This window comes from Stenella coeruleoalba (assembly GCF_951394435.1).
Source record: "Stenella coeruleoalba genome assembly, chromosome: 10".
NCBI classification, from domain to species: Eukaryota; Metazoa; Chordata; class Mammalia; order Artiodactyla; family Delphinidae; genus Stenella; species Stenella coeruleoalba.
In genome coordinates, this window is record NC_137156.1 from 69,030,355 (window position 1) to 69,057,687 (window position 27,333).

Consider the following 27,333-nt stretch of genomic DNA (forward strand, 5'->3'; position numbering starts at 1 on the left):
TTGAGCTTGAGATGGGGAACAGCTAAGAGTCATCACAATGAATGATGTTTCATCTTTAGATCTCAAAACATGATAAAATAAAGATAAAACCTAACTCCCCACCCCCACCCCGGCCACCAGCCAACCTAAGCCCAGGTCACTCAGTAGCCTGCACGCAGATCTTAGGAGGAATGGCTGGAGAATCAGGCTCTGTTGACATGAGAAAAGGCCAGTTGTCATCATTGTCCCCAAGCACACAAATGTCCTCACAAAGACCTTCAGTTAACAGGGAACATTTTAAATGAGGTAGAGAATTTCTGTGAACAGAGGTTTTTATTCCTTTATTTTCAAAGTGCATCTTCACAACACAAAACACTTCCTGCTGGCTAGGGAAGAATTTCAAAAAACAAGTATTTTTGGCAAAAAGAGTGAAAGGAAGAAGATAATTTCAGAATGTCAAAGACTCACCTATCAAAAGAACTTTAAAGCCATATGACATTTTTTTAAGCAAGGAAAACAACTTGATTTTTCTGGGATTTGAAATGATCATAATGAACAAAACACAAGGCTCCCCACGAAATGCAATCACCTTTGGTCACAGCTTCTTGCACAAAGGGAGGGGTTGAGGAATTGGTGCAAAACCTCATTTTTATATAATACTCTTTGTAGAGGGGTTCTGGAAACAGTGCAAGACTCCCGGTTCTAAGAATTATACTCTTTGATTTTCCCTGAAGAATTGTTTGAAAGGTATTTATTTATAAAAGTTTAGTCTTTTGAAGCTATAAAATTACTGCAAGTTCTGAGATTGATTCAGCTTGCCTCATCGATCATATCTAAGCTGACTAAGAAACTTACAATTACACAAACCAATAAAACAAATTTTAAATAATAATCACCTCTGTACATAAAATAGGATTATCAGTTTCATTTTCTTAAAATGAGAGTTCAGAGATAAAAACTACTTTTGAACAGACACCACCATCTTAAACATGAGGAGATCCAATGCTACCAAACTGTCTTTTAACCATACCACCAGACAGAGCTTTTAGGGATAAGTAGGTGGGAATTCAAGAACGTTAGGAGGCTTTGCTTTCAATTACAAAAGCCCATCTGAACGCAGCCTTCATGGGCTGTGGTTGAAGAAATTACTAAGAATCGAAAGACATGACACTTGTCTTCATTAAACTGTACTTTGGCATTTATTATCCCAGTCACATGTGTTCAAATGAGCTTCAATGCTTGTAAGCAAAGCTGGTCTCAGACAGCAACAAGGCTAAGACTTAGGCCCTATGCAACCTGTAAACCCATAAGAAATCACTCTCTTAAGCTGCAAAGTCCCCACTGTGGACCAAAGATTGCTTACTGTAGAGAATGCTTGCCCTGCACTCCCACAGCCCAGAAGTCTGGGCAGCAAAAGGTTTAATAATGGAGCAGGGGCTTTCTGGAAGGGGGCCACCCTCCTTACCCATCAGAGCTCTGTGATGTTATTCCCCAACAGGGAGCTAAAATGCTGCAGCTGCTGTTTTTCAATGTTTTTAGCTGTTTGAATTGGTTTTGTTAATGTGTCCCTGGGCTTTTTAGTCAAGGGCACAGTGCTATAATATCACACATCAAATAGAACAAAAGAGAATGTCAATGAGGGAATTCTAACTTTCAAAGTCCCCATGTTCAAGGTCTGATTTCTAAAAACCTCTGGCACCCCATTAACCAAAATGGGCCATGGAATAGAGCAGGCGATTATGAGATTTGTTAGATCAACATCAGTTACACTGAAAGTACTGAAAGCCATGATTCAGATGTGCTTTGGCGAGTGCAACTGCTGAGTTCAGCGATAGTGCATTTGAGAACTTGCCATCACAAAAGGTAGGAGCAACAATGGAAAAGTTATCTTCTGCTACTCTGCCTTAAAAAGCAAAAAAAAAAAAAAAAAGTGAAAACAAAAACAGCATCCCAATGAGCCTGTCTTGAGCAACACTATCTTGGACTCCCTGAAAAAAGAGGTCAGACTGCTTGCTTAAGAAGAAACACAGCTTGAATGGACCTCACCAGGCTTAGAAAGATCACGAAGGAGGGACCCGAGAAGTGGTCTGCAGGTTTCTCATTGGAGACACGTCAGACAAGAATATTCAAGAACAGCCAAATTTGCTATGGCTACCAGAACCAGAGACAACACACACAAGCAAACCACATTCATCTTTTCTTTTCTTTTTTTAAAAATATGTGACTGGGATACTAACAGAAAATGCAGTTTAATGTAATTAAATAGAAAAGCATTACAGAGTGGGCACAATGAATTGATTAAGGACTTTGTATTCTACTTAGCAGTCATGCACATTGGTGACCAAGAAAGGATTTACAATTCATTGTCAAAAATCCTTTTAAATGGTCAGTCTTTTAAGGATGGCTGCAGCAGAACAAGGCAAACTGAATACTGGAATGAGATGGGAAAATCATCACCACCTAAAGACTAGTTTTGTGTTTTCTCTTGGTAGTCCCTCCGGAACAGAATTCAGGGTCTGTTTATATTTTCTGCTGTAGAACTCTATCAAGAGCAGTCTGCGGTGGAGAATATCGCCAGACCATGCCCACAGCCAGGGAAGAGCTGCTCCCTACCAATTCCCAGGATTGGGCCCAGGGCCCATTTCTGGGGCAGAGGGGAGGCATTGCCCATAAGGGAAAGGCGATATAAGGACAACATGGATGACTTCAAACTTTGAATCTGTCATGAGAAAAGCCTAGAGACTGTGGCTTACTCCTTGTTGGAGGAAAAAAAAAAATGAAGGAATTTCTTAAAGTGGAAAAAAATGGTCTTAGCTCCTGTTTTTACCTGCAACAGGTGTCAACTGCTGATTGAGCATCCCCATTGGTGTTGGTGGTGGCACCACCCCCATGAGAGCCCCCACAGGGGTGCCTGCTCGGGGAGAAGCACTCGGCTGCTGTTGCTGTGCTGCTCGCTCTCTCTCCTGCTGCTCAGCAACTTTAGCTGCCCGCTCTGTAAAGGCATTTCAGATTTTCAATTCTGTTTTTAACCCAGGAATTCAAAATACCATCCATTGCATTCAACAGGACTAGTAAAAACACAGGCAACAGTTCTGTCTCAATGGAAGGAACAGTAGATGACTAGTCTCAACACAGGAGGAGTCAGGCCGATTTCACTTGGTAACCTAGAGTCCAGCTTTCCTATCCCATCTTGAGAACTGGTCTGCAAAGATTTCAAGAATGTTAAGACTGCAACACACATTCAGAAAGCACAGATTTTATTTAAAAACGTCACCAGCATAACCAACGTGGTTAATCTCACAAGGCACCCTGAAGATGAGAAGCGCTACCATTATTCTAGTATTAATAGCATTACAAATTATTTATAATTTCAACATGAAGCAATTCCATGGCCCATTGTAATTTTTGGCACAACTGTTACTTACTATATTTTCCTGATTCCTGGCACCCAATTTTACTAAGATTTGAGGACTCTTGTCATTAGTGTCATGAGGTTTAGCAGCTGAAGAAAATTAACTCTGTAAGGGAAAAGTAGCTTACTGCCTCCTCCACAAGGTTTTAGGGAAAATAAACGCTAATTTGTACATTCTAATGAAGCAAAGAGGTCATGTTTAATAAACCCCAAGGGAAAAAAATGCATGATACTCCAGGCTACAGTCATCAGAAGCAGGGAATAATATATATACACATATGAAGCAATGGACAATGTACTGACAGAACCAGGTTTCCTGAAGCTGAGTTCAATACTGACCATAAATCATACTAAATCAGCAAAAGTTCCAGAATTCATACTTATTTCATGCAAAATGCAAGAGGAGCATTAGCTTGTGCCAGTTCTGGGCTGTGGAACATCCCTGCTACACCGCTCACTCCTTTGAGCTACTCTTTCTGCTTCTCCATAGCCAGTGGCCCCAACAATCACATTCCCAGTCTTTTTGGGAGCTAGCAGGCTGGACCCTTACTAGAGAACTCTAGAAATGTGCATTCCCAAAGCTCCCACAATACAGGGTTTATTTTGCTTCACCGTTCATAAATAGGAACTCCTCTCCACTCTTCACATGGGCAAACTGAGACTGGAGACAGGTAGTGACTTGTCCAAGGATATAGAGAGAACCAGCAACCTGCGGCTCTGATTCCTGGTATCAAACTCCAACTGCCACACATTAACCCTCCAACAAGGAATTCAAAAGGCTACTGCTGGCTGATCTAAGGAAGGGGAAAACAGCTTAGGTCACATGGCTTTAAAGAGCTTCGAGAAGCAACGGCTCCAGTCCTCCTTTGTGTGATAATGTGAAAGTCAACCAAGTCAAAGCTTCCTCGGCTGCGACAGTGTTACCTGCAGAGACTTGTCATCACTCACTACACTGTCCCAGTTTACAGATCCTCTGTACAATGAGCGTGAGGGACAAAGGCCATTTTAACAACCTATTTCCTTGAACTAGCAGTAAAAAAAACACTGATGACCTAGACTCCCACATTAAGTTCTCATATTTTCATTACACAAATGACACAGTAAAATGGGAGAGCAAAAAAATGAAGTTGAAAAAAGAAAATTTCAGGGCTGTGGATGGAATTGGACTGGCTACCTGTTGGTTCTTTTTGGGCTGTCTTAGAAAAGAGAATTATTAAATGAAGTCAGCCAACCTCCAAACTTTGGGTTTTGAATTCAATGGGCCTGAACACCAAAAGTTCAGATTTTGTGTCTCAGGCAGACACTGCTGAGTCATATAGCTCCTCTCACTAAGTTCTCACTGAAATTTCAGATCCCCCTTTGAATTTGGAAGAATTTCCCAGAAGCCATCATTTCTCCTTCTCTTCAGTTCTGCTCCAGCATTTTTACTTTTACATCATCTCCAGACACATTTCTTGCTCTTGTTCACACTCTGAATAACCAGCCATGCAGTACTGGCTTCATTTGTCCTGGACCAGGCTTTACAGCCATGTGAGCTTCATTTCTAACACTTCTCCAACTGAGTGATATATCTGGCCTTAACTTCCACTAAGGTTAGAAATACCAAAGCTCTCCAAAGTTCTAGGTTCTTACAGAACTGACTATGGTTTCTCAAAGAATATTCTGTCAAATATTAGTTCTTCGGGATATTAGCTGATATTACATGAATACCTGATCAAGTTTCAGAAAATGCCAGGTGAAAAAAGTAGGTTATTTACTACAGGTTTAAAGACTTTCATATGGCAATATGCACTGTTAAGTTTCTAAGAGAGAAAGTTTTTGGAGTGCTTCTCAAACTGGTTTTGCCACAAATGTTTTCTGAATGAACATCTTGTAGGACTAGGGTTCTGCAGAAGATCCTTGGGGAAGCCTGTCAGATAATTTTATAATAATAAATCAACTGTAATAAATGAAAGGAGTAAACTATTTTTTTTAAAAAAGGAGTTTCTTTGGAAACTCCATAAACTGTAATAAAGGAGGCAGCCTTGATAATTAATTTGTTTACGCTTGCTGGATTTGGACCTGGCCAAGAAGAGTAATGGTGATCACTATGGTCAATCAAGAGAGGGCTTTAAACTGGCAAAATGAAGCATTATATACAATTCCAAATGGAAAAAAAATACAGCTCTAACGGCAACAGTCCTGCCTAATCTAATGTTTATTACTCATTTCTTTATTAAAGTCATGCCTGATATTAAAAAACCAAAAACCTCTCTTAAATATTTGTCCTTAACGGCTAAGAACCACCAAATCCTTGAATGATAGCTCATAGCCCCAAATGATTTAATTATAGAGTAAAAGGAAAATGAAGGCAGTTGAGCTTTATCAAAGAGAACCCAAGTACCTTAAAAGTAGCTATGAATGCAGCACAGGCCAGGACTGGCCTAGGAAACCAAGCGCTTCAGCCAAGCCTCAGCCTGGAGTTTATACATATGGCTTATCGAGAGCCGTAATAGAAGATCACTGATTTTGAAAGCCCCATTTCAGATGAATTTTAACCAAAATTATATTTAACATCCTTGTATACTCATTCCCCAGCTCAACACATGTGTGCTTACAGGACTTAATGAAAGAAAAAAAATCATGCAATTTTTAATAGCTAAATATTTGTTTGAGAAATCTGGGGGGGAAAAAAAACCACACCAGGATCAGAGGCCAAGTCAGAGACAGCACTTCCTCAGTCAGGACAAGGCTGACACTTAAACTGCTGGATGGGAGCCATTTGAGACAGTCCCCAACACAAAGTTCACGTGCAAGTGGTAAGAACAAGAGATTCAACCTGTCTATGCACGTGCATTGCTGAAAACACCCCCTTGCTTAGAAAGCTCAGACAATTGTGCCTACGCTCTATTTACCTTCATATTCTGCTTTCTTGGCTGTCTCAAGGTTTCTCCATTCTGTCCCCACCAGTCGGCTGAGCTCACCAAAAGAGTAGTCTGGGTGCTGGGCCTTAATCACAGCTCTCATCTCACTGCTGAACAGGATGTAGCCACTCATGTTGATTTTCCGTTTGGAGCCTTCCTTCTTTGCACTGCCTTTGGCAGACTTTGGGGTAGACTGTAAGACAGAAAGCTCTTATAGTGCATCGGAACATTGCATCTGGTCAATTGTTAAAGGTTTCTGGAAGCCAGGAACATGCGACTCAACAGCTACTGTTTTATAGACATGTTCAGTTTATAGCTGGCCATTTTCGTGTTCAAAACACAGCTCTTCCTTGTCTCTTACCATATAAGAAAAATGAAAGTTTCACTGAATTCCATGACTGCAATCTGTAATAGTGACCTCACAATCAAGTCTTCAGAAAATTCTAAATGAAAAAAATATACCAATAGGGATCACCTTAACCGAAAGATGAGGTCCTAAAGAAAGAGAGACTAAAAAGATATAAGCAATAAAAGACAGAGTAACAGAATGATGCAGTTCCTCATGGCTTTCCTTCAATACAAGGCAAGAAGAACTTTCTAACTAAACCTGCCACTAAAACCAGCTGTCTATGAAATTAAAAAAAATAGTATTAAATTTTAAGTTATTAGTGGCATCGTGAAAAAAAAAAAAAAAAAAAAACCTGTTCCTTCCTGTAGCATTCTAGGTTGAAGCTCCCATAATATAGGGGTTGGATGTCTCCTTCCTTTTGGGTTTGAATTTGCTGCAAACCAGAGCTGGAAATAAGACAAGTAACAGGAACTTGTCACCTTCACCTGTGGGGGTGTGTAGGGCATGAGATCCAGCTCACTGGCCAGGGGAGTCTGAAGTTGAGGTAGAGAAGGAGGCTCAATGACCTCACTATCCTCTTCTCCCATCTCTTCAATATCATCATCTCCACCTTCTAACTCAGCAAATTTAGCTTCTAGCAACTGGATCTTCTTTTCCAATAAAGGTGAGGGCTCCTTCTGAGGAACAGTCGGTTTTCTAAAAGAAGTGACATAAGAACAAAGAAATAAAATGAAATCACCTAACACTACTCCAGGATTGATCAGAAAGCAATGTTCTGCCTTAATATCTAGAAGCAACGTCCTGCAATCTGCAATGTCTACTCTAAGTCAGCAAGGGAAAGAATTAAAACGTATATTTATAGTCACACCTACTTACAGATGCTTGTTTTTAAGGGATTCTGCTGAATACCCACAAAAGCACTGGGTGCAAAGTTGAGATCTAGTTGCCAATATATAGTGAAAAGAATTTTCGTAGTCTACAGAACTGTGCAACCTTTTAATAGACAGGCTATGAACCAGAACCAATGATTTCTGCCTCCGTATTACAATTACTGAAGTCTACGCCAAGAGGACTGTTATACCAGTTATCACATCTCAGCATTTTATGAGGATTTTCCTTTAATATTTAATTGAATGAATTAATATTTTCTATTTGAAATGTCGACTGCTCTGGTTTAAGACCTAATAAAAAACACAACCAAAAAACCCACCCTGGACTATGCTATTTTGATATCAGTTTTACTATTAGGAGCTGAAGTGCTCTTTCTTCCTTAGTTTTTCAAGTTTACCTGAAGTAATAAATTTCATCATCTACCACTTTAGCAGAGAGTGAAAACCTCTTCAGTCCCTTGAATTTCTTCATCTGCTTGTCACTTTCATTGTAGCGGCTCTCACAAAGCAGAATGTCATTTTCTGGAATTTCAGTTGGCCTGCAGGAGAGGAAGTCCTTGAATGACAATACAGCACACTTTCCTGAAAGAGAAAATTGGAGAGAAATTAAAGGAGTAAACTGTGGTCATAGCTAACAGTTACTTTAAATTTGTATTATTTTTGAATTAATATATTCACATGATTCAAGTTAGAAGATTTAAAGGGTATACACAGGTGTAAGAATAGATATGTAGGTCAATGGAATAGAATTAAAAGTCTAAAAATAAACCCATACAATTGAGTTTTTACGGGTAACCGATTTTCGACAAGGGTGCCAAGACAATTCAATGGGGAAAGAATAGTCTCTTTAACAAGTAGTGATGGAACAACTGGATTTCCACACACAAAAGCATGGAGCTAGAAGCCTACCATATACCATATACACAAAATAATTCAAAATGGATCAAAGACCTTAATGTAAGAGCTACAACTATAAAACTCTTAGAAGAAAAACATAGGTGTAAATCTTTGTGACCCTCTATTAGGCGATGGTTTCATAAATGTGACATCAACATCACAAACAACCAAAGAAAATAAAGATAAACTGGACTTCATCAAAATTAAAAACTTCTGTTTTTCAAAGGACACAAAGTGGAAAGACAACACATAGAACAGCAGAATATATTTGCAAATTATATCTCTGGTAAGAATCTAATATCCAGAATATATAAAGAACTCCTACAACTCAGCAATAATAAAACAACTCAAAAAATAGGCAAAGGATCTGAACAGACATTTCCCCAAAGAAGATACACAGATAGCCAATAAGCTCATGAAAAGATGCTCACATCATTACTCATTAGGGAAATACAAATCAAAACTGAAATGAAATACCACTTCACATTCATTAGGATGGCTATTATAAAGGGAAAAAAGCCAAACAAACAAAACCTCCAGAAAGTAACAAGTGTTGGTAAAGATGTGGAGAAATTGGAACCCTTGTATATCACTGGTGGTAATGTAAAATGGTACAGCTCCTGTGGAAAACAATTTGGCAGTTTCTCAAAAAGTTAAACAGAGTTCATCCAGCAATTCTACTTCTAGGTAAATATCCAAAAGAACTGAAAGCAGGGACTCAAACAGATACTCATACACCAATGTTCATAGCAGCATTATACACAATTGGCCAAAAGGTAGAAACCACCCAAATGTCCATCAACAGATGAATGAATAAACAAAACGTTATATACACATACAATAAAATACTACTCAGCCTTAAAAAGGAATAAAATTCTGATACATGCTACACTATGGATGAAGCTTGAGAATTTTTTATTTATGCTAAGTAATATAAGTCAGACACAAAAGGACAAATTTTGCATGATTCCACTTACATAAGGTACCCAGAATAGGCAAAATTCATAGAGAAATAAAGTAAAACAGTGCTTACCAGGGGCTGGGAGAGGCGGAAATGGGTAGTTATTGCTTAATGGGTACAGAGTTTCTATTTGGGGTGATGAAAAGTTCTAGATGTGTTCTAGTGATGGTTGTACAATACTGTCAATGGATTTAATGTCAGTGAATTGTCCAGTTAAAAATGGTTAAAATGTTGCACTTTATGTTACGTATATTTTACCACACATACAAAATTACAGATGGTAGCATATCACTTATATTGTTTTACACCTAAATTTTGCTCCAAAATAATATATCTTGAGGATCGCTGCTGGTATTAATATATTTATTCAACTAGCTCCCTACTGACAGATATTTAGGTTGTTTCCAAATTTTTGCTCTCCTACTGAAGCAAAACAATATCGACATAAATAATTTAAGACATATATCGGACTTCCCTGGTGGTGCAGTGGTTAGGAATCCGCCTGCCAACGCAGGGGACACGGGTTTGAGCCCTGGTCCAGGAAGATCCCACGTGCCGCAGAGCAACTAAGCCTGTGTGCCACAACTACTGAGCCTGTGCTCTAGAGCCCACAAGCCACAACTACTGATCCTGCGTGCCATAACTACTGAAGCCCACACGCCTAGAGCCTGCGCTCCGCAACAAGACAAGCCACCACAATGAGAAGCCCGTGCACCACAACGAAGAGTAGCCCCCACTCGATGCAACTCGAGAAAGACCGCACTCAGCAACAAAGACCCTACGCAGCCTCCCCCCACAAAAAAGACACATATCAATTTGCACATGGATGAATACATTTGAGGAATAAATTTCTAGAAGTATAAAACCTGGGTCAAAGGGTATGTACACTTTAATTTTTATAGGTATTATCAAATTACCTTCCATAGAGGTTATGCTAATTCATAAACCCACCACAAAGTGGGCAAATGCCACTTCCCTGTATTCTTATCAACTAGTAAACATAGGTAATTTAAAAAAAAGCAGCATCTGGGTAATTTTAATTTGCATTTCTCTACTGGCTGAAGTTCGTATTTTCTTTTAAGAACCACTGATAAACCTCTCTGCTCTCTCTTAATCTTTGCCCATTTTCCTATTGGATGTTGATCTTTTTTTCTAATTGTTTATAGGAGCTCTTCATATATGAGGGAAATTTGATCTTTTTCTATGATATACATTGCAAATATCTTCCCGAAGTTGTCATCTGTCTTTACTTCTGCCAAACATTTTAAACTTTTATATAGTTGAATTTATCCATCTTTCTTATAAGAGTTCTGGGTTTTATGTCAAAGGTTATAAGAATTTCTTTCCCATCACTTCTTTTGGTATCTTTGCTACTTCATTTTAGGTTCATTTAAGCCTGTGATTTATCTGGGAATTTATTTTGAAGTTGATGCGAGAGATGGATACAATTTTACTTTTTCCAAATGGCTACCTAATTTCCAAATATTACTTAGAGAATAATCCATCTTTTCCCACTTACCTGGGATGTCACTTTTATCACAAATTAAATTATATTTGAGTCTACTGCTAAAGTTTCTATTCTGTTCAAATAATGTTTATTCATATATCATATAAATAATTTAAATTATTATAGTGTTACGATGTTTTAGTATCTATAAGGATAGACACTCTCCCCTTCACCATGCTTTTCAGAATTTTCCTGATTTTTGTTTCTTTTTTGACATGATGTTAAAAAATCAGTTTATTTAGTCCCAACTTTCTCACAGAAAATTCCCATTGGTATGTCTATTGGGCTCACATTAAAGATTAATTTAGGGAGAATGAACATCTCTATGTTGAAAATTCTTATTCAACCACATGGTATATGCTCTGCAATTTGTTCAAGCATTCCACTGACTGACTGATTGATTGATTGATTGGGTGTGTTGGGTCTTTGTTGCTGCGCGCGGGCTTCCTCTAGTTACGGTGAGCAGGGGCTACTCTTCATTGCAGTGCGCAGGCTTCTCATTGCGGTGGCTTCTCTTATTGTGGAGCACGGGATCTAGGTGCACAGGCTTCAGTAGTTGTGGCTCACGGGCTCTAGAACACAGGCTCAGTATTTGTGGTGGATGGGTTTAGTTGCTCTGCGGCATGTGGGATCTCCCCGGACCAGGGCTTGAACCCGTGTCCCCTGCATTGGCAGGCGGATTCTTAACCACTGTGTCACCAGGGAAGTCCAAGCATTCCCTTTTAAATGCATTAAAAGTAGCACTAAAAAACTTTCTTTATACAACTGTGGCAATACCTTGTTAAATTTATCCTAAAGTAATTCTTATTATTATTTAATCTTTTTTAAAGTGCATTTTTAAAAATTAATTAATTAATATTTTGGCTGCCTTGGGTCTTTGTTGCTGCGCGCAGGCTTTCTCTAGTTGCAGCAAGCAGGGGCTACTCTTTGTTGTGGTGCACGGGCTTCTCATTGCAGTGGCTTCTCTTGTTAAAGAGCATGGGCTCTAGGCGCGTGGGTTTCAGTAGTTGTGGCACGTGGGCTCAGTAGCTGTGGCTCACGGGCTCCAGAGCACAGGCTCAGTAGTTGTGTCTTACGGGCTTAGCTGCTCTGCGGCATGTGGGATTTTCCCAGACCAGGGCTCGAACCTGTGTCCCCTGCATTGGCAGGTGGATTCCTAACCACTGCACCACTAGGGAAGTCCTATTATTTAATCTTTCAAGGCAATTAGTTTGTTATTAATTTTATATTCAACCATCTTACTTCTCTTATTATGTGCCATGACTTCTTGGTTGATTCTCTTGAATTTTCATCTCCTTAACTTCCTTATTTGAAATGTCTGTTTCTTACTTCTATCTGCACTGGCTAATACCTTCAGAACAATGTTAAACATGAGTGACAAGGACATTCCTATTTTGCTCTTGAACTTAACAGGAGTGTTCATAGCTAACGACTCACTAAACATTTACAAGCAAAACATGTAAAAACAGGTCAGAAACACTTTATAACTCTTTTTTTTTTTGGCTGCACTGTGTGGCTTGCAGGGTCTTAGTTCCCTGAGCAGGGATCAAACCAGTGCCCCTGTAGTAGAAGCATGGCGTCTTAACTGCTGAAGCACCAGGGAAGTCCCCATATTACAAGCTTAAAATAGCTATAATTATTATCACTGCCTTGGATTTACATAGCACTTTACTTACATAATCCAAAGGCTTTTCAATTCGGAGAAGGTACAGTTAGTATTTTCCATACTTCATAGAGTAAAAATAGAGATTTGGAAAAGGTAAAAATTCTGCTCACAGCTAAAGAGTAAAAATGACTGGTGGCCTTGGAATGGATGTGTTGTCCCTGTCCTGACTTGGGGTTTCCACCAGGCCCTCAAAAGATAGGGAAAAGACAAGAGTTTAGGAAGCTTCATTTATTAATGGATAAAAAATTTATAAAAACCTGCTGGATTTCAACTGGAACTGCAATGAATCTATATGTCAATTTGGGAAGAACTGACATCTTTATAATACTGAGTCCTTCAGCTATAAACATGACAGATCACTTCATTTATTTAGGTCTTCTTTAATTTCTCTTGATAATTTCCTGACAGTTTTTTTTTTAGCATGTGTATGTATGAGTCTTATATATCTTTTAAAAGATTTATTCCTAGATATTTAATGTAAATTGCATATTTAAAAATTTTGGTTTTCTAACTGCTCAGTGATGGTAAATAGAAATACAGATGATGTTGATATTTTCACTAATTCTAATAATTTATCTGAACATTTCTTGGATTTTCTTTGTACCTTTGCAAAAATTGATAATTTTATTTTTCCTTTCTAATCTTTAAAACCTTTTTATTTTTCTTGTCTTACTAAGAATAGTTTTTCAATTAAAGAATCATTAAAAAAAAATCTACTATGAAGAAAACAGAACTTGCAATAAATTAGGAACTGGCATGTTTGAGGAGCTGAGGTTCCTGGAAATTTTATCACTCAAGTGGCCTAAGGGTAAAGGTACTCTCTGCCAGGTGAGGCCATGTTCATTCCCAAAAGCAACTTCTTGGTGGCCATTTGATTACCATTCAAGTTAGTGAGGACAACTCTTAACAGAAACTGAACAAAGAACATATACATAATAGTTAGGAAAACAGTATTATTTCCTAAGTGAAATAGGCCCACTAGGTCTATATCATAGAAAATGAAAAAATTACACCTAATTATCCTTAAAACTTTTGTTTCAGAGAGACAAAAATGAGATTTACATTCAACAGTGTGTATATTTAACACAATGAAATTATAAATCCTCTAAAGCTTAAGTTTAAACACTTTAAATTATTAGTCTACAAAAACAAATTAATTTAAAAAAAGATCTGCCTCCTTGCACTTAAGTCAATATAAAATGTAACAAAGAAACACTTCTCTCCCAAGGGGAGGGTGGATATTGAAATCCACAAGCTGGACTGAAAACCCATTTTGTGACCACTAGATGCATTTTCTTTAGGGGTTTATCTCAAGATTAACATCTCACTGTATGCCTGTTTTCCTGCCTAATATTATTGGCACCCACTTTCACTCTCAAAGGTGTCCCAGTTGGCTGTAAACCAACCAACAATCCAAACATCAGTACAGGAGTATAAACGAGAAGACCTAAGTTTCAGTTCTGGTCCATTTCTTGGACCGTAACATGACCTTTCTGAGAATATCAGCATCTTTTACACTGGGTTATGGTTTGAAATAAATGAAATCCTAGATTAAAAAAAAAAACAGTTTATAAACTACAGAATGCAACACATTCTAACAGGCAACTGTAAAAAGGAATTACTTCAACTGATGTCAGTGAAAATGGCAGCTGGGGAATCCACGTGTTCCTTCACAGAAACACTAAAAGCTAGCAAAAACTGTGAGAATCAACAGTACTGGAATCCTGGAAAACAGCTAAAAGTTTACAACAACCAAATGAATCCTTACTTAAGGAAAAAAGTGACTGAAAGCTAGCAGGAGAGCATTGTGGCATTTTAATCTACCTCATCCATCCCCCCCACCCACCCCAACTCTTATTCTTTGGGGAATAAGAGTTTTGAAAAGCTTCCACATAGTCCTGAAAATCTAGAAAGCCATGCACATGCCATGGGCAGGGTGCATGCTCAGCAAAGACCTGAGAAGGCCCTAAGCTCTCACCTTTAGCTGACTATCAAGCCCTGCATGAGCAGGTAGTAAAGGCAAAGGCAGAGTTGTAAACTTTTGCACTGAGTGTTAAAGGTGTGCTCCAACAAAGATGCAGTATGCAATGCAAAGACTGGGAATTTTTGGGGTTTTCTGGATCCAAGCATTTAAGAAAATCCTGTTAAGTCACTAGCTGACCACAAAGCTAGAACAGGGACTTCAGTGACAGCACAAAGAACACAGTCTTTAGCTTAGAAAAGTCACTGAACAAGCAACGACAACCCACAATAAGCAATAACAACAAAACTTGAGGAGGGGGGAGAATCTGATTTCTAGAGTTATCACATCATAATATTCAAAATATAGTTTCAACATCCAGTTTTCAACAAAAAAATTATGAGGCATGCATGAGACAAGTAAGTGTGGCTTATTCACAGGATTAGAAAGAAATGAACAGAAACTGTCCTTGAGGAAGCTCAGATACTGAACTTACTAGACAAAGAATTTAAATCAACTGCCTTCAATACACCCAAAGAGCTAAAGGAAACCATGGACAAAGAACTAAAAGAAACCAGAATGATGTCTCACTAAATAGAGAATATCAATAGAGAGAAAATGTAAACACTAAATAGATATTCTGAAGCTGAAAAGTATAATAACTGAATTGAAAAATTCATTAGAGGAACTTCCCCAGTGGTCCAGTGGCTACGACTCTGTGCTCCCAATGCAGGGGGCCCGGGCTCCATCTCTAGTCAGGGAACCGGATCCCACCTGCCGCAACTAGCAGTTCACATGCCACAACTAAGAGTTTGCATGCCACAACTAAAGATCCTGCATGCTGCAACTAAGGATCCTGCAGGCCTCAACTGAAGATCCCACATGCTGCAACTAAGACCCATCACAGACAAATAAATAAATATGGAAAAAAAAGAAAAATTCATTAGAAGGGTTCAACAGAGGATCTGAACACAGAGAAGAATCAACGAACTTGAAGACAGGTCAATTAAAATGAAAAGTTTGAGGAAAAGAAAGAAAAAAGAATACAGAAAAATGAACAATATCTTAGAGACCCGTGGCACACCATTAAGCATAACCAACATAGGCATAATAGGAGTCCTGGAAGAAGAAGAGAAAGAGAAAGGGGCAGAAAAAATATGTGAAGAAACAGTGGCCAAAAACTTCCCAAATTTGATGAAAGACATGAAAGAAAAAACTGCCAATGGAGGAATTCTATATCCAGCAAAAGTAGCCTTCAAAAATGGAGGAATCGGGCTTCCCTGGTGGCGCAGTGGTTGAGAGTCTGCCTGCCGATGCAGGGGACGCGGGTTCGTGGCCCGGTCTGGGAAGATCCCACATGCCGCGGAGCGGCTGGGCCCGTGAGCCATGGCCGCTGAGCCTGCGCGTCCGGAGCCTGTGCTCCGCAACGGGAGAGGCCACAACAGTGAGAGGCCCGCGTACCACAAAAAAACAAAAGGAAACAAAAAATGGAGGAATCAAGACATCCAGATAAACAAAAGATGAGGGAGATTGTTGCTAGCAGACCTGTCCTACAAGAAATGCTAAAGGGAGTTCTTTAGGCTGAAATGAAAGGACATTAGACAATAACTTGAAGTCATACAAAGAAATAAAAACCACTAGTAAAGGTAACTACACAGGTAAATATAAAAGACAATATTATATTTTTGGTTTGTAAATCCTCTTTTTCACCTATATGATTTTAAAGACAAATACACAAAGCAATAATTATAAATCTATGATAATGGGCACACAAAGTATAAAGAGGTAATTTCTTACAAATAAAGGGGGAGGGATGGAGCTATAGAGGAACAGAGTTTTTTTGTATAGAATATGAAACCAGATTGCCATAAATTTAAGATGTAATCCCCAGGGTAACCACAAAGAAAATAACTAAAAAAGAATCAATGATACAGTTGTCCTAACCAAAGAAGACTTCAGTCTCACCTTTGTTATGTTTCCTTTTTTTTTTTTTTTTTTTGCGGTACGCGGGCCTGTAGCTGCTGTGGCCTCTCCCGTTGTGGAGCACAGGCTCCGGACGTGCAGGCTCAGCGGCCATGGCTCACGGGCCCAGCCGCTCCGCGGCATGTGGGATCCTCCCGGACCGGGGCACGAACCCATGTCCCTTGCATTGTCAGGCGGACTCTCAACCCACTGCGCCACCAGGGAAGCCCATGTTATGTTTCCTTTGAGGCTCCCAACTAGGTTTACACTAGGGAGTAAAGCTCTAGGGCACAAGTTAAAAGGAAGACTTTCTCTGCTGCAGAAACTCAAGAAGATTTAATAACTTCACTAGATTTTGTTGCCTCTCCCCAGAGGGGAAGAGGAAAATGTACTGAATTACTGGCCATTCAGACATTTTTACCATATCCAATTCTGAAAAAATTCAAAGCACCAAAAACAATGTAGGTAAACAGTAAAGTGACCAGTGTCTAAGTGTAAAGTACTTTTTAATCTGCAAATTTCCTTTTGGTCGTAAGCATGGTGGCTCCTTTAACTTTATAACCATATGTAATCAACATAAAGCTTGTGACTAGTAACCTTTTGGAAAACCACTCCAAAAGATGTAAACAGTAGTTGGTGTAAGTAAGCTAACGAGTTAATTCAGGGCCAGAATAAATACAACAGCTGAAAACAATAACAGTATATGGTGCATATAACTAGATCTTAGAAGCAGAATGCCACTGTGAACACTCAGTAGGATGACACAACAGAAACCAAAACAAGAGTCTTTCACATTTTTGGAATGGGAACAGTAACACTACTAGGGTTAATCCAACAGAGACTGTAAAAGTTTTTTAATTGCTCTCCCTGCTTCCTACCTTATTCTTACAACACGTCCTCCAAACTGCAGCCACAGTGATTCCTCTAATGCTTATACATCGGCTCACATGGCCTCTCTGCTCAGACTCCTCACAGGACCTCTCATCTGTTCTAGATCAATCCCTGCACTGTCTGTAAGACCTACCATGACCGAGTGCCCAGCCACCTAGAGGGCTCATTCCTTACCACACCCCCTGGCTGCTCCAGCCACCCGGCTTTCTTATTGTGACTCAAACATGCCCAGATACTCTGCCGCAAGGTCTTTGTGTTTGGTGTTTGCTGTGCCTAAAAGGAGTAAAATCTCAGTTTTCAATGGTTTTCTTCCTCACTCTCATGTCACATATCAGAGGGGCTTTTGCTGTCCACATTACCTGAAATAGGACCTCCCCTTAACGTTACTCTCTATTCTCTTCCTCTGCTTTGTTCTCATTCATAGCCCTAATTACTACCTGATGTTCTATATATTTAATTTTAATTTATTTACTCCCCAGCCTCTGCCCCACTGTAAGTCTCTGAGACAGCTGAAATTTTGGTTTTTTTATTGCTGTATACCTAGCACCTAGAAGAGTACCCAGGACAGAAGAACTATTCAACCAACTGTGGAATGAATAAGATAAAATTAAAAACATGAATACCTACAATTGAAAGCATGAATACCTACCTAGAATACATGTCATGGGGCAGGTTTCTTCCAGATTACTCAGAAACACTTCTTTCTTGTAGAACATTTTTGTGGGCTCGTGTTCCGTCTCTTCTGGGTGAATAAAGATGGGGCCGTAAAAATATGCAGCTCCATCTCGGACCCATACCTTTTCAATTCTTGGGAGAAAAAAAATGGAGAAATTCCATTAAAATAGAGTTCTTACAGGTTTCATTCCTAAAGGCTTAGTCTAACAAAAATTCTGTTAACCAAAAACTTAATGATATGCACTATTTAGAGGAGTTTCATTGGCTGTTTTGATAATAAGACAATTTCCTTGGTTTTTTTCCCCTTTAAGCATGTGAGAAGATACTTGGAAAAAAGAGAAGTGAACATTTGGCTACTCATCTCAGGGGAAAATTTTTTTTTAACATAATACTAAGGCATACAACTTAATAGTTTAAGCTGACTCTCAGGTTTTCTTCCTGAGATGCTAAGCATCTATCATTGGATTTGTGAGCTGAATAAACACATCAATATTTGGGGTCAGATCACATTAGTGGCACATATTCCTTTAAGGCCATGGTTCATGACCTTTTTGAAGGTCAAGATTTAATACCCCTTTACCCCATGAGAATCTGATGAAAGTCACAGACCATCTCCCTAGGAAAAAGAAAAATTAACATCTGACTGTTCAGTGCAGATACTGTACCATTCCTCACAACCACACCATAAAGTTGCTATTATTATTGTCCCAATAGCCTCATGGTTCCAGACATGAAGCAGCATCCTCATTGCAGTTAATGGTAACTCCACCCTTCCAGTTCCTCAGGCCAAAATGCAGGGGCCACCTTTGATTCCTCTCTCTTGGACACTACATTCTTTTAACTCAATCTTTCAAAACAGGATCTGACTAATTTACAGAATTGGATCTGACTACTGGCCTGAACCACCATCATTCTTGCCTGGATTATTGCAATAGCCTCCTAGCAGATCTAGCTGTTCTACCTTTGACTCTTTACAGTCTATTCTTAACAATCAGTAGACAGAGCAATCCTGCTAAGACCTAAGTCAGATGTCACTTCTGGGGACTTCCCTGGTGGTCCAGTGGTTAAGACTCTGTGCTTCCACTGCAGGGGGCACGGGTTCGATGCCTGGTCGGGGAACTAAGATCCCACATGCCTCGCAGTGTCGCCCAAAAAAGGTCACTTTTGTGCTGAAAATAATCCATGATATTTCATTTAACTCAGTAAAGGCCCAAGTCCCTACAATGGTTTCTGAGTCCCACAAGATTTGCACTATATCCCTTGGCTCTCGTATCTCCTATCTAACTCATGTACAGCTCACTCCGCCTGTAACAAACTCTGATGATTTGAATAGGCCAGGAATGCCTCTCTTCCGGTCTTTACACAGGCTGTTCTCCGTCCCTGGAAAGCTTTCTCCCTGGATATTCACATTACTCACTTCCTTGGTTTCTTCAAGTGTTGGCTCAACTGTCAGCCCTCAGTGAGGCTTTACATACCATCCTATTCAAAGTTTTGAACACCCTAACTTTGACTATGGCACTCCTGATTCCCTATACCCAGCTCTATTTTTTTCCACAGCACATATCATAATGTAATGCACTATACACTTTACTTATTCATGATGCTTATAGTTTGTCTTCCCACCAGAAAAAAGATCCGCGGGACTAAGGATACTTGTTTGTTTTATTCACTAATGTATCTACAGAGCCTGGCAAATAGTAGGTGTGTAATAAACAATTACTGAATGATGAACAAATACAATGAGGAAACAAGCTCAGAGAGTTAAGTCATTTGCCTATGGACATTAAACTAGCAGGGCTGGGACTTAAACCAAGATCTCTTGGAACCAACTACTTTCCTTAACTACTATCCTCTACTGCCCAGCCCTGCGCCCTGACTCCTTTAATGCTATTCTATGCCATCCAACCATACTTCCACCCATTTACTTGTTCATCAAATATCTGAGCCTCACGCACTATGCTTGGAGCAGGGGATATAAAGGTATATCTATCGCTTTTTTGCTCAAAAAGAGAGGGTCTCTAACTCTCAGGGCATTTGCAGTCTGGTATGGAAGCCTGATAATATAAATGATATGTGCTCTGAGAAGAAGGAAATACACGGTGCTCTGAGAATGTGTAATAGGGAGACCTAACCTAGTCTGGAGGAGACAGGAAAGGCTTCCTTAAGGAAGAGCCATTTCAAATTTAAGCTAAAGGAGTTCACCATATGAAGCTGGCAGGGAGATTTCTGGGTTGAGAGTTCAGTAAATGGTAGGAGAAGAAAAAGCCAAAAAAAAAAAAAAAAAAAAAGGGATTCATGGAAGCAATTTAAAGAATTTAAAGTGTGGCTAGAGGCGTAAGCAGGGAGAGTGTGGTGTGAGAGGAAGTTGGAAAAGTTGCCAAGAGAGTGACTTTAGCCTTCATTCTAAACAGTGATGAATTTCTACTGGCTCCGAATCTCTCAAACCAAACCTCGTCTTCTCTACCTCAAAAACGCTCACCTGCCCACACGAGGGCGCACCAGGCCATGGGACTTGATGAAGACACAGTCGCCAACCTTCAGCCACATGTCATTATACCGGAGCTGCTCAAAGTAGTGGCAACCTGGTTCACCGTTAGACATTTCCACAGGGACATCTTCTTTCTCCTGTGGTAAAGGGAACTGGTTGAAGACAGGCTGCTGACAATCAAGGAGTTGGCAGAGAAGGTAAGAAGGGAGAGCAGACTTCCTTCATTTTAACTTAAAAGAAAAAATAACCATAAACAGAGGCTCTGATAAAGATAGGAAACCAAAGGAATAGGTTACTGAAATCAAACTAAGTCTTATCAAATATTGTATCTATTTTAAATTTCTAGTTAATTTTCATAAAATAAAGTTACTCCAAGACTGTTTTATTCCCCTCTCTTTTCTTCCCCCATTCTCACAGACTTTAGGGAAAAAAAAGCAATGGAGAAGACTTATCAGCATACAGAAAACAGCCTCAAGCAACTGTTAAAAAGATAAGGAGCAAATTCTACACAAGCTTCCTCTTCACCACATTTCTTCACATTAACAACTGACTGATTTAAAAATTTTATCATTTTGATTTATTCCAACATGGAAAGGAACAGCATAGCCTCTATGACATAAACACACATACTCTGTTTTTGAATAAATAACAGGGTCTGTCACCTACTGGCTGCTGTGACATGGGTAAATTACTTGACCTCTTATGCCTTAGGTTCATCATCTGTAAAATGAAGATATTGTGCCCATCAGGTGGGGCTGTTAGGAAGCTTAAATGACACAATTCATGTTACGTACACAGAATAATGCCTGACTCAGAAGAAAAATAAAAGATAATTCTGACTAATGAAAATAAGAAACATAATTTACTGAGAACCTAGCAGATACTGAGCACAGCACTAGGTGTTTTAAATATAAAAGCTCTAAAACACATAAAAGCTGAGGAAATGGCAGAACACCTCCCAAATTTTCTACTGAGAATATCTCCCTGAGAATATCTGAAACTTCAAACTGAAGGGAAAAAAAATCTCCTTTAGACTGTCCAAAATAATTTAATTTTTGATCTTTATGATTTCAAATGTGGTACTGAAATGGACTTCCTGGAAAATCCTTAAGAATGAGAGAGGTCCCACATATATGCTGGGTGAGGAGCACCTGAAGGAATGGAAGCTATGAAAAAGAAAGCCCTGAGATTAAGAATACATTTTTATTTCAGGAATGGGTTCTGTTCTAGTTATTCATCTAAAAATTTCTTAGCATGACATGTTTTGGCCATGCAATATTAAAATAAATATATGAGACTAAGAAAAGTAACTCATACATAGAGAGGACACTGGGGACTTATGAATTCTAATGACAATAATAACAAATTCATTTCCCACATTGACTTCCACTGACATTTCTTCTTTTAAAATTAATGTCTCTATGATTCCCAGACATATTGGTAAAATGTAAAAAATAACATGTTTTTTCCCAAGCTCCTTTTCTCTTAAAAACACTGTAAGGACACTAAAATGGATATTTTTTCTAGGATACTAAAAATTCAGTTTTTCCAGTTTTTACATTAACAATTTAAAAACTTTATTTTTCTCCTTTATATAAAAAGTGTATTTGTTGGAAATAATTCAAACATTAGAGTATGTAAAATTTAAAAAACAAGTCTTCTGTGATCTAACCCTAGAGATAATCATCCAGTTCAGTTTATAGTTTTCCATGTTATTTACACATACATATATGTAAACATACATTTTGATTTTTTTGAGTAATGATGGAACCACATCCCATTCTGCAACCTGTTAATTCCTTTTGCTGGCTGCACAGTTTGCATTATATGAATGGATGTATAACAACTTAATTCCCATTCACAGGCATTTGGGTTTGGCCTAGGGTTTTGCTTTTACAAACAACACTTACGTCACCCTTTGGCATACCTAGTTGAGTACTATGTTGGAACACATTCCCTGCCATCAAACAGCAGGGCCAAAGGGAATGCCACTGATGGGAGATGAGAGTGTGTTACCCCACACTGACACCAGGCTGCATGTATTATCAGGCTTCAGACCTCTTGTCAATTTGTTGGGCATTTTAAAAGTTATTAGATTAATACGTTTTCTTACATTTTTGAATGACCTTCTATAAATGATCTATTTGGTCCTTTGCCCATTTTTCCAGTATTATTTTTTCCCTAGACTTCAAAGAGCTCTTTGTACATTAGAAACAGCAGTCCTTAGACTGTTTCATTAAACTAATTGATATTGTCAATTGTATCAAGAAAATGATCTTTTTTTTTTCTTTTATGGCTACTGGGTTTTATATCATGTATATAAAAGGATCCATTCCAAGCTTATAAATGAATAAAAGATTACAGGTAAATAATAGTAAATGTACTTATGTCAGCAACTTATGTTTCTTTTTTAATGTTTATATCTTATTTTGGAATATGAAATGAGGTAGAGTTCAGGTGGGTTTTATTTTCTTCTTTTTTCAAATGGCTACCAGTTTTTCCAGTATCATTTGATTCCATCCTCTCTTGCTGATCTGAAATACTACCTTTATACAAACTTTCAGTTATAAAATAAATGAATCACAGGTATGAAATGTACAGTGTGGGGAATAATTACATAACATCTTTGTATGGTGACAAATGATGACTAGACTTACCATGGTGATCATTTTGAAACATACAGAAATACTGAATCATTATGTTGTACACCAGGCAGGGGATGGGGGAGAGGGGGATTGGATGAAGGTGGTCAAAAAGTACAAACTTCCAGTTATAAGATAAATAAGTATTAAGGATGTAATGTACAACATGATAAATATAATTAACACTGCTGTACGTTATATATGAAAGATATTAAGAGAGTAAATTCTAACAGTACTCATCACAAGGAAAAAAAAATTTTCTTTTCTATTTCTTTAATGTTGTATCTATATTGAGATGATGGATGTTCACCAAACTTACTGTGGTAATCATTTCATGATATATGTAAGTCAAATCATTATGCTGTACACCTTAAACTTATACAGTGCTATATGTCAATTATATCTCAATAAAACTAGAAGGAAAAAAAGGCGATTGTGGGACAAAAGGGAAAGTATGAATCAAGTCTCTAGATTAGTAAATAGTATTAAAGTTAATTTTCTGGTTTAGATCCTTGTACCATGCTTTACAAGGTGTTAACATTAGCAGAAGCTGAATGAAGAGTATAAGGAAATGTCTTTGTACTATCTTTGTTAAGCACCTGGCACATTTGTTAAGTCTAAAATCACTTCAAAATAAAAGTTAAAATATATAAAACTAGAGACTTCCCTGGTGGCGCAGTGGTTAAGAACCTGCCTGCCAATGCAGGAGACACGGGTTCAATCCCTGGTCCGGGAAGATCCCACATGCCGGACAGCAACTAAACCCATGCACCACAACTACTGAGCCTGCGCTCTAGAGCCCACAAGCCACAACTACTGAGCCCGTGTGCCAACTACTGAAGCCCACATGCCTAGAGCCTGTGCTCTTTAACAAGAGAAGCCACCGCAACGAGAAGCCTGTGCACCACAAAGAATGGTAGCCCCCGCTTGCCGCAACTAGAGAGAAAGCCTGCGCGCAGCAATAAAGACCCGACACAGCCAAAAAATAAATTACTTAAAAAAAATTTTATATATATATATAAACTAAAATGAATGAATATCTTTATATTCTGGATTTAATTGTGAAAAGCCTATTCCCTCCACTGACCAACCCTGAGCTAATATCTTAATATTTTTTTAAATGTATTTTTGTAAAATGTAATACTATTTGGCAGGGTAAAGCACTCTTGACTACTCTTTCAGTTTTTCTTTTTCTGGTGACTGTCATGTATTTATTCTTTCCTAAGAATGCTAGAATTAAAAAAAAAAAAAAAGGATGCTAGAATAATTTTGTCAAGTTCCAAAACAACTTATTCAAGTCTTTAATGTCCTGCAGTAGACTATCTTTCTTCCCATAGGTTCCATATACTCCTTTTACGATAATTTCTTAATGTATGTTTTTTGTTCATATGAATTGGATATTTTCTTCCATATGATTTTTCTAACAGTTGTTAAAGTGTATTCAACATTTTCATTTTACTTTCAAAAGTCTTATGAATTATTGTTCTGTTTATGTAAGAAAGCTAATGACTTGTATATAGATTTTGAAATTTCTACTTGTTGAATTGTTTTCAAAAACTTTTCAGTTAATTTCTCTCCATTATCTGCAAAAAAATAATTTTGCCTCTTATTGTCAATAGTTTTGTTTGTCTCACTACATTGGCTACTCTCAGAAAAATACAGATAATGGTACAGAAAGCACCTCTGTCACGTGTATAACTTTAAAAGGAATTTCTTTTACTCTAGGCTTGAGATACGAAGACAATTTTTAAAAATCACTTTGAGGAAATATCCATCTGAAGACTTCAATCAAGATTGGTACTATACCTTATCAGATAATTTCTCCTTTTATCTACTAATTATAATGACAGGTATTACTGAATTTTCCTAATTTTGAACAATCCTTGCATTCCTAGAATGAACTCCCGCCTACTTGGTCATGTTGTTCTCAAACAACTAACTTGATTTCACTTGTAACAATACTTTTTTCCCAAGTATTTTTTTGTATCAATATTCATACAGTGACACTGAACTGCAGTTTTCTGTTTTTACTTTGTCAGACTTTGGAATCAAGATTATTCCAGCTTGGTAAAACAAACTGGGAAGTTTTCTTTGCTCTCCATGCTCTGCAATAATTTTTTTTTCTTTTGGCCGACCCACACGGCATGTGGGATCTTAGTTCCCCAACCAGGGATCAAACCATGCCCCCTGCAGTAGAAGTGCAGAGTCTTAACCACTGGACCGCCAGGGAAGTCCTTCAATAATTTAAAGGCTTAAAAGAATTTACCTATGGAATTATCTGGCCTGAGTACTCTTTGAAGTGAGCTCTTTGACATTAAAAAAATTTCTTCACGTTGTTGTCCACTTACATGTGTTATCTCTTCTTGATTCCACTTTACTAACTGGTATCACCCTAGAAAATTATTCACTTCATTCAGGTTTTTAAAATTATTATTATTTTTTGGTTTTGTTTTATTTATTTTTTGGCCACACCATGCGGCTTGTGGGATCTTAGTCCCCTGACCAGGGATCTAACCCAGGCCCTTGGCAGTGAAAGCATGGAGTCCTAACCACTGGACTGCCAGGGAATTCCCTCATTCAGGTTTTCAAACTTATTAACAGAAATGTACAAGTCTTTAAATTTCCTCTATATTTTGTATATTAAGCTTAATTCCCTTCTTTTTCCTTTATTAGGATAGTTGGTAGTTTATCTCATTGAACTTGTTGAAGTCTCCTTTTTAATTCTGCTGCTCTATTTATTCATTTATTTATTTATTTATTTATTTATGGCTGTGTTGGGTCTTCGTTGCTGCACACGGGCTTTCTCTAGTTGCAGTGAGCGGGGGCTACTCTTTGTTGCAGTGCGCATGCTTCTCACTGCAGTGGCTTCTCCTGTTGCAGAGCACGGGTTCTAGGTGTGTGGGCCTCAGTAGTTGTGGCACGTGGGATCTTCCCGGACCAGGGCTCAAACCCATGTCCCCTGCATTGGCAGGCAGAATCTTAACCACTGCGCCACCAGGGAAGCCCTGCTGCTCTGTTTTTTAAGTATTAATTTCTTTCTTTCTTTTAGAGTTCCTTCTATTAGGCTGTTTTTGTTTTGTTTTGTTTTTTATTTATTTTTGGCTGTGTTGGGTCTTTGTTGCTGCATGCGGGCTTTAGTTGCAGTGAGCAGGGGCTACTCTTCGTTGTGGAGCACAGGCTCTAGGCACGCAGGCTTCAGTAGCTGTGGCACACAGGCTCAGTAGTTGTGGCGCACAGGCTTAGCTGCTCTGTGGCATGTGGGATCTTCCCGGACCAGGGATCGAACCCATGTCCCCTGCAATGGCAGGCGGATTCTCAACCACCGCGCCACCAGGGAAGTCCCTAGGCTAAGGTTTTATATTGTTGCTCTTTTTCTAATTCTGAATTTGAGTACTTTATTCATTTATTTTTGAGACTAGGTATTCTGAAATGTAAAATTCTTTTCTACGTGGCTATTATCTACATACCTTTTCCAAGTTAAAACTGTCTTCAGTTCGACTGTCCTCTGAGTTGTCTGTGTTCTTTTCATCATCCCCTTTATCCGCATTTGCAAATACAGAGGCCACTCGGACCACAGGCAAGGGCACATCTCGAGGGACAAATCTAACTGAGCTGATGGGCATGGTCCATAGTTTAATTTTCTTAAAAGATTTGGTTTTGGCAGAATACCGTGATTCACAGACAAAAACATCCTCATCTCGAAAGTTTTCTGGGCATAATTTAAAGTATTCCTGGTGGATATAAGAATAAAATCAATTAGGTGAATTTTCTGAAAACCAATCAACTAAAAAGCAAATAAAATCACCAAACAAGCAAAGAAATAAAAGCTAAAGTATTAAGGCTTTTTGACAGTGAACAACAAATGGTAAATGGCTAGAGATCTAGGAGTATTTCCTTATACTCAATGGCCTTACTCACCACATACTGTTTAGCTTATTTAGCTTACCAACTGCTCCTCTGACAGTATACTAATATTTCATACAGCTATTATATTCCTTAAAGCTATGGGCATGTGCCTATACTACATAGACAAAAAAAAAGTGCACCTTATTACCTAAAACCACACTAACAATTTATAATCATCCTTCAGAAAATGTCACCCTTAAAAATTTGTCTGCTGATATAAAAAAATTTAAGCTAACTGCATATAG

General features: G+C 38.5%; 1 protein-coding gene across 11 annotated transcripts in view; it reads right to left on the reverse strand.

The window, feature by feature from the left end:
- Positions 1-27,333, reverse strand: part of PBRM1 (polybromo 1) — a 102,778-nt gene that overhangs the window by 9,814 nt on the left and 65,631 nt on the right. For 7 of the 11 annotated variants that reach the window (XM_079935773.1, XM_079935776.1, XM_079935777.1 and 4 more), the window contains 7 exons: positions 26,650-26,913; positions 20,532-20,677; positions 18,027-18,184; positions 7,932-8,115; positions 7,129-7,339; positions 6,286-6,487; positions 2,807-2,971 (listed from right to left, as the gene is read on the reverse strand). In XM_079935773.1, the coding sequence (XP_079791899.1) occupies positions 2,807-2,971; positions 6,286-6,487; positions 7,129-7,339; positions 7,932-8,115; positions 18,027-18,184; positions 20,532-20,677; positions 26,650-26,913 (1,330 nt within the window). The remainder of the gene's footprint in view (positions 1-2,806; positions 2,972-6,285; positions 6,488-7,128; positions 7,340-7,931; positions 8,116-18,026; positions 18,185-20,531; positions 20,678-26,649; positions 26,914-27,333) is intronic. The other 4 variants (XM_079935780.1, XM_079935781.1, XM_079935779.1 and 1 more) reach the window with 1 other exon arrangement.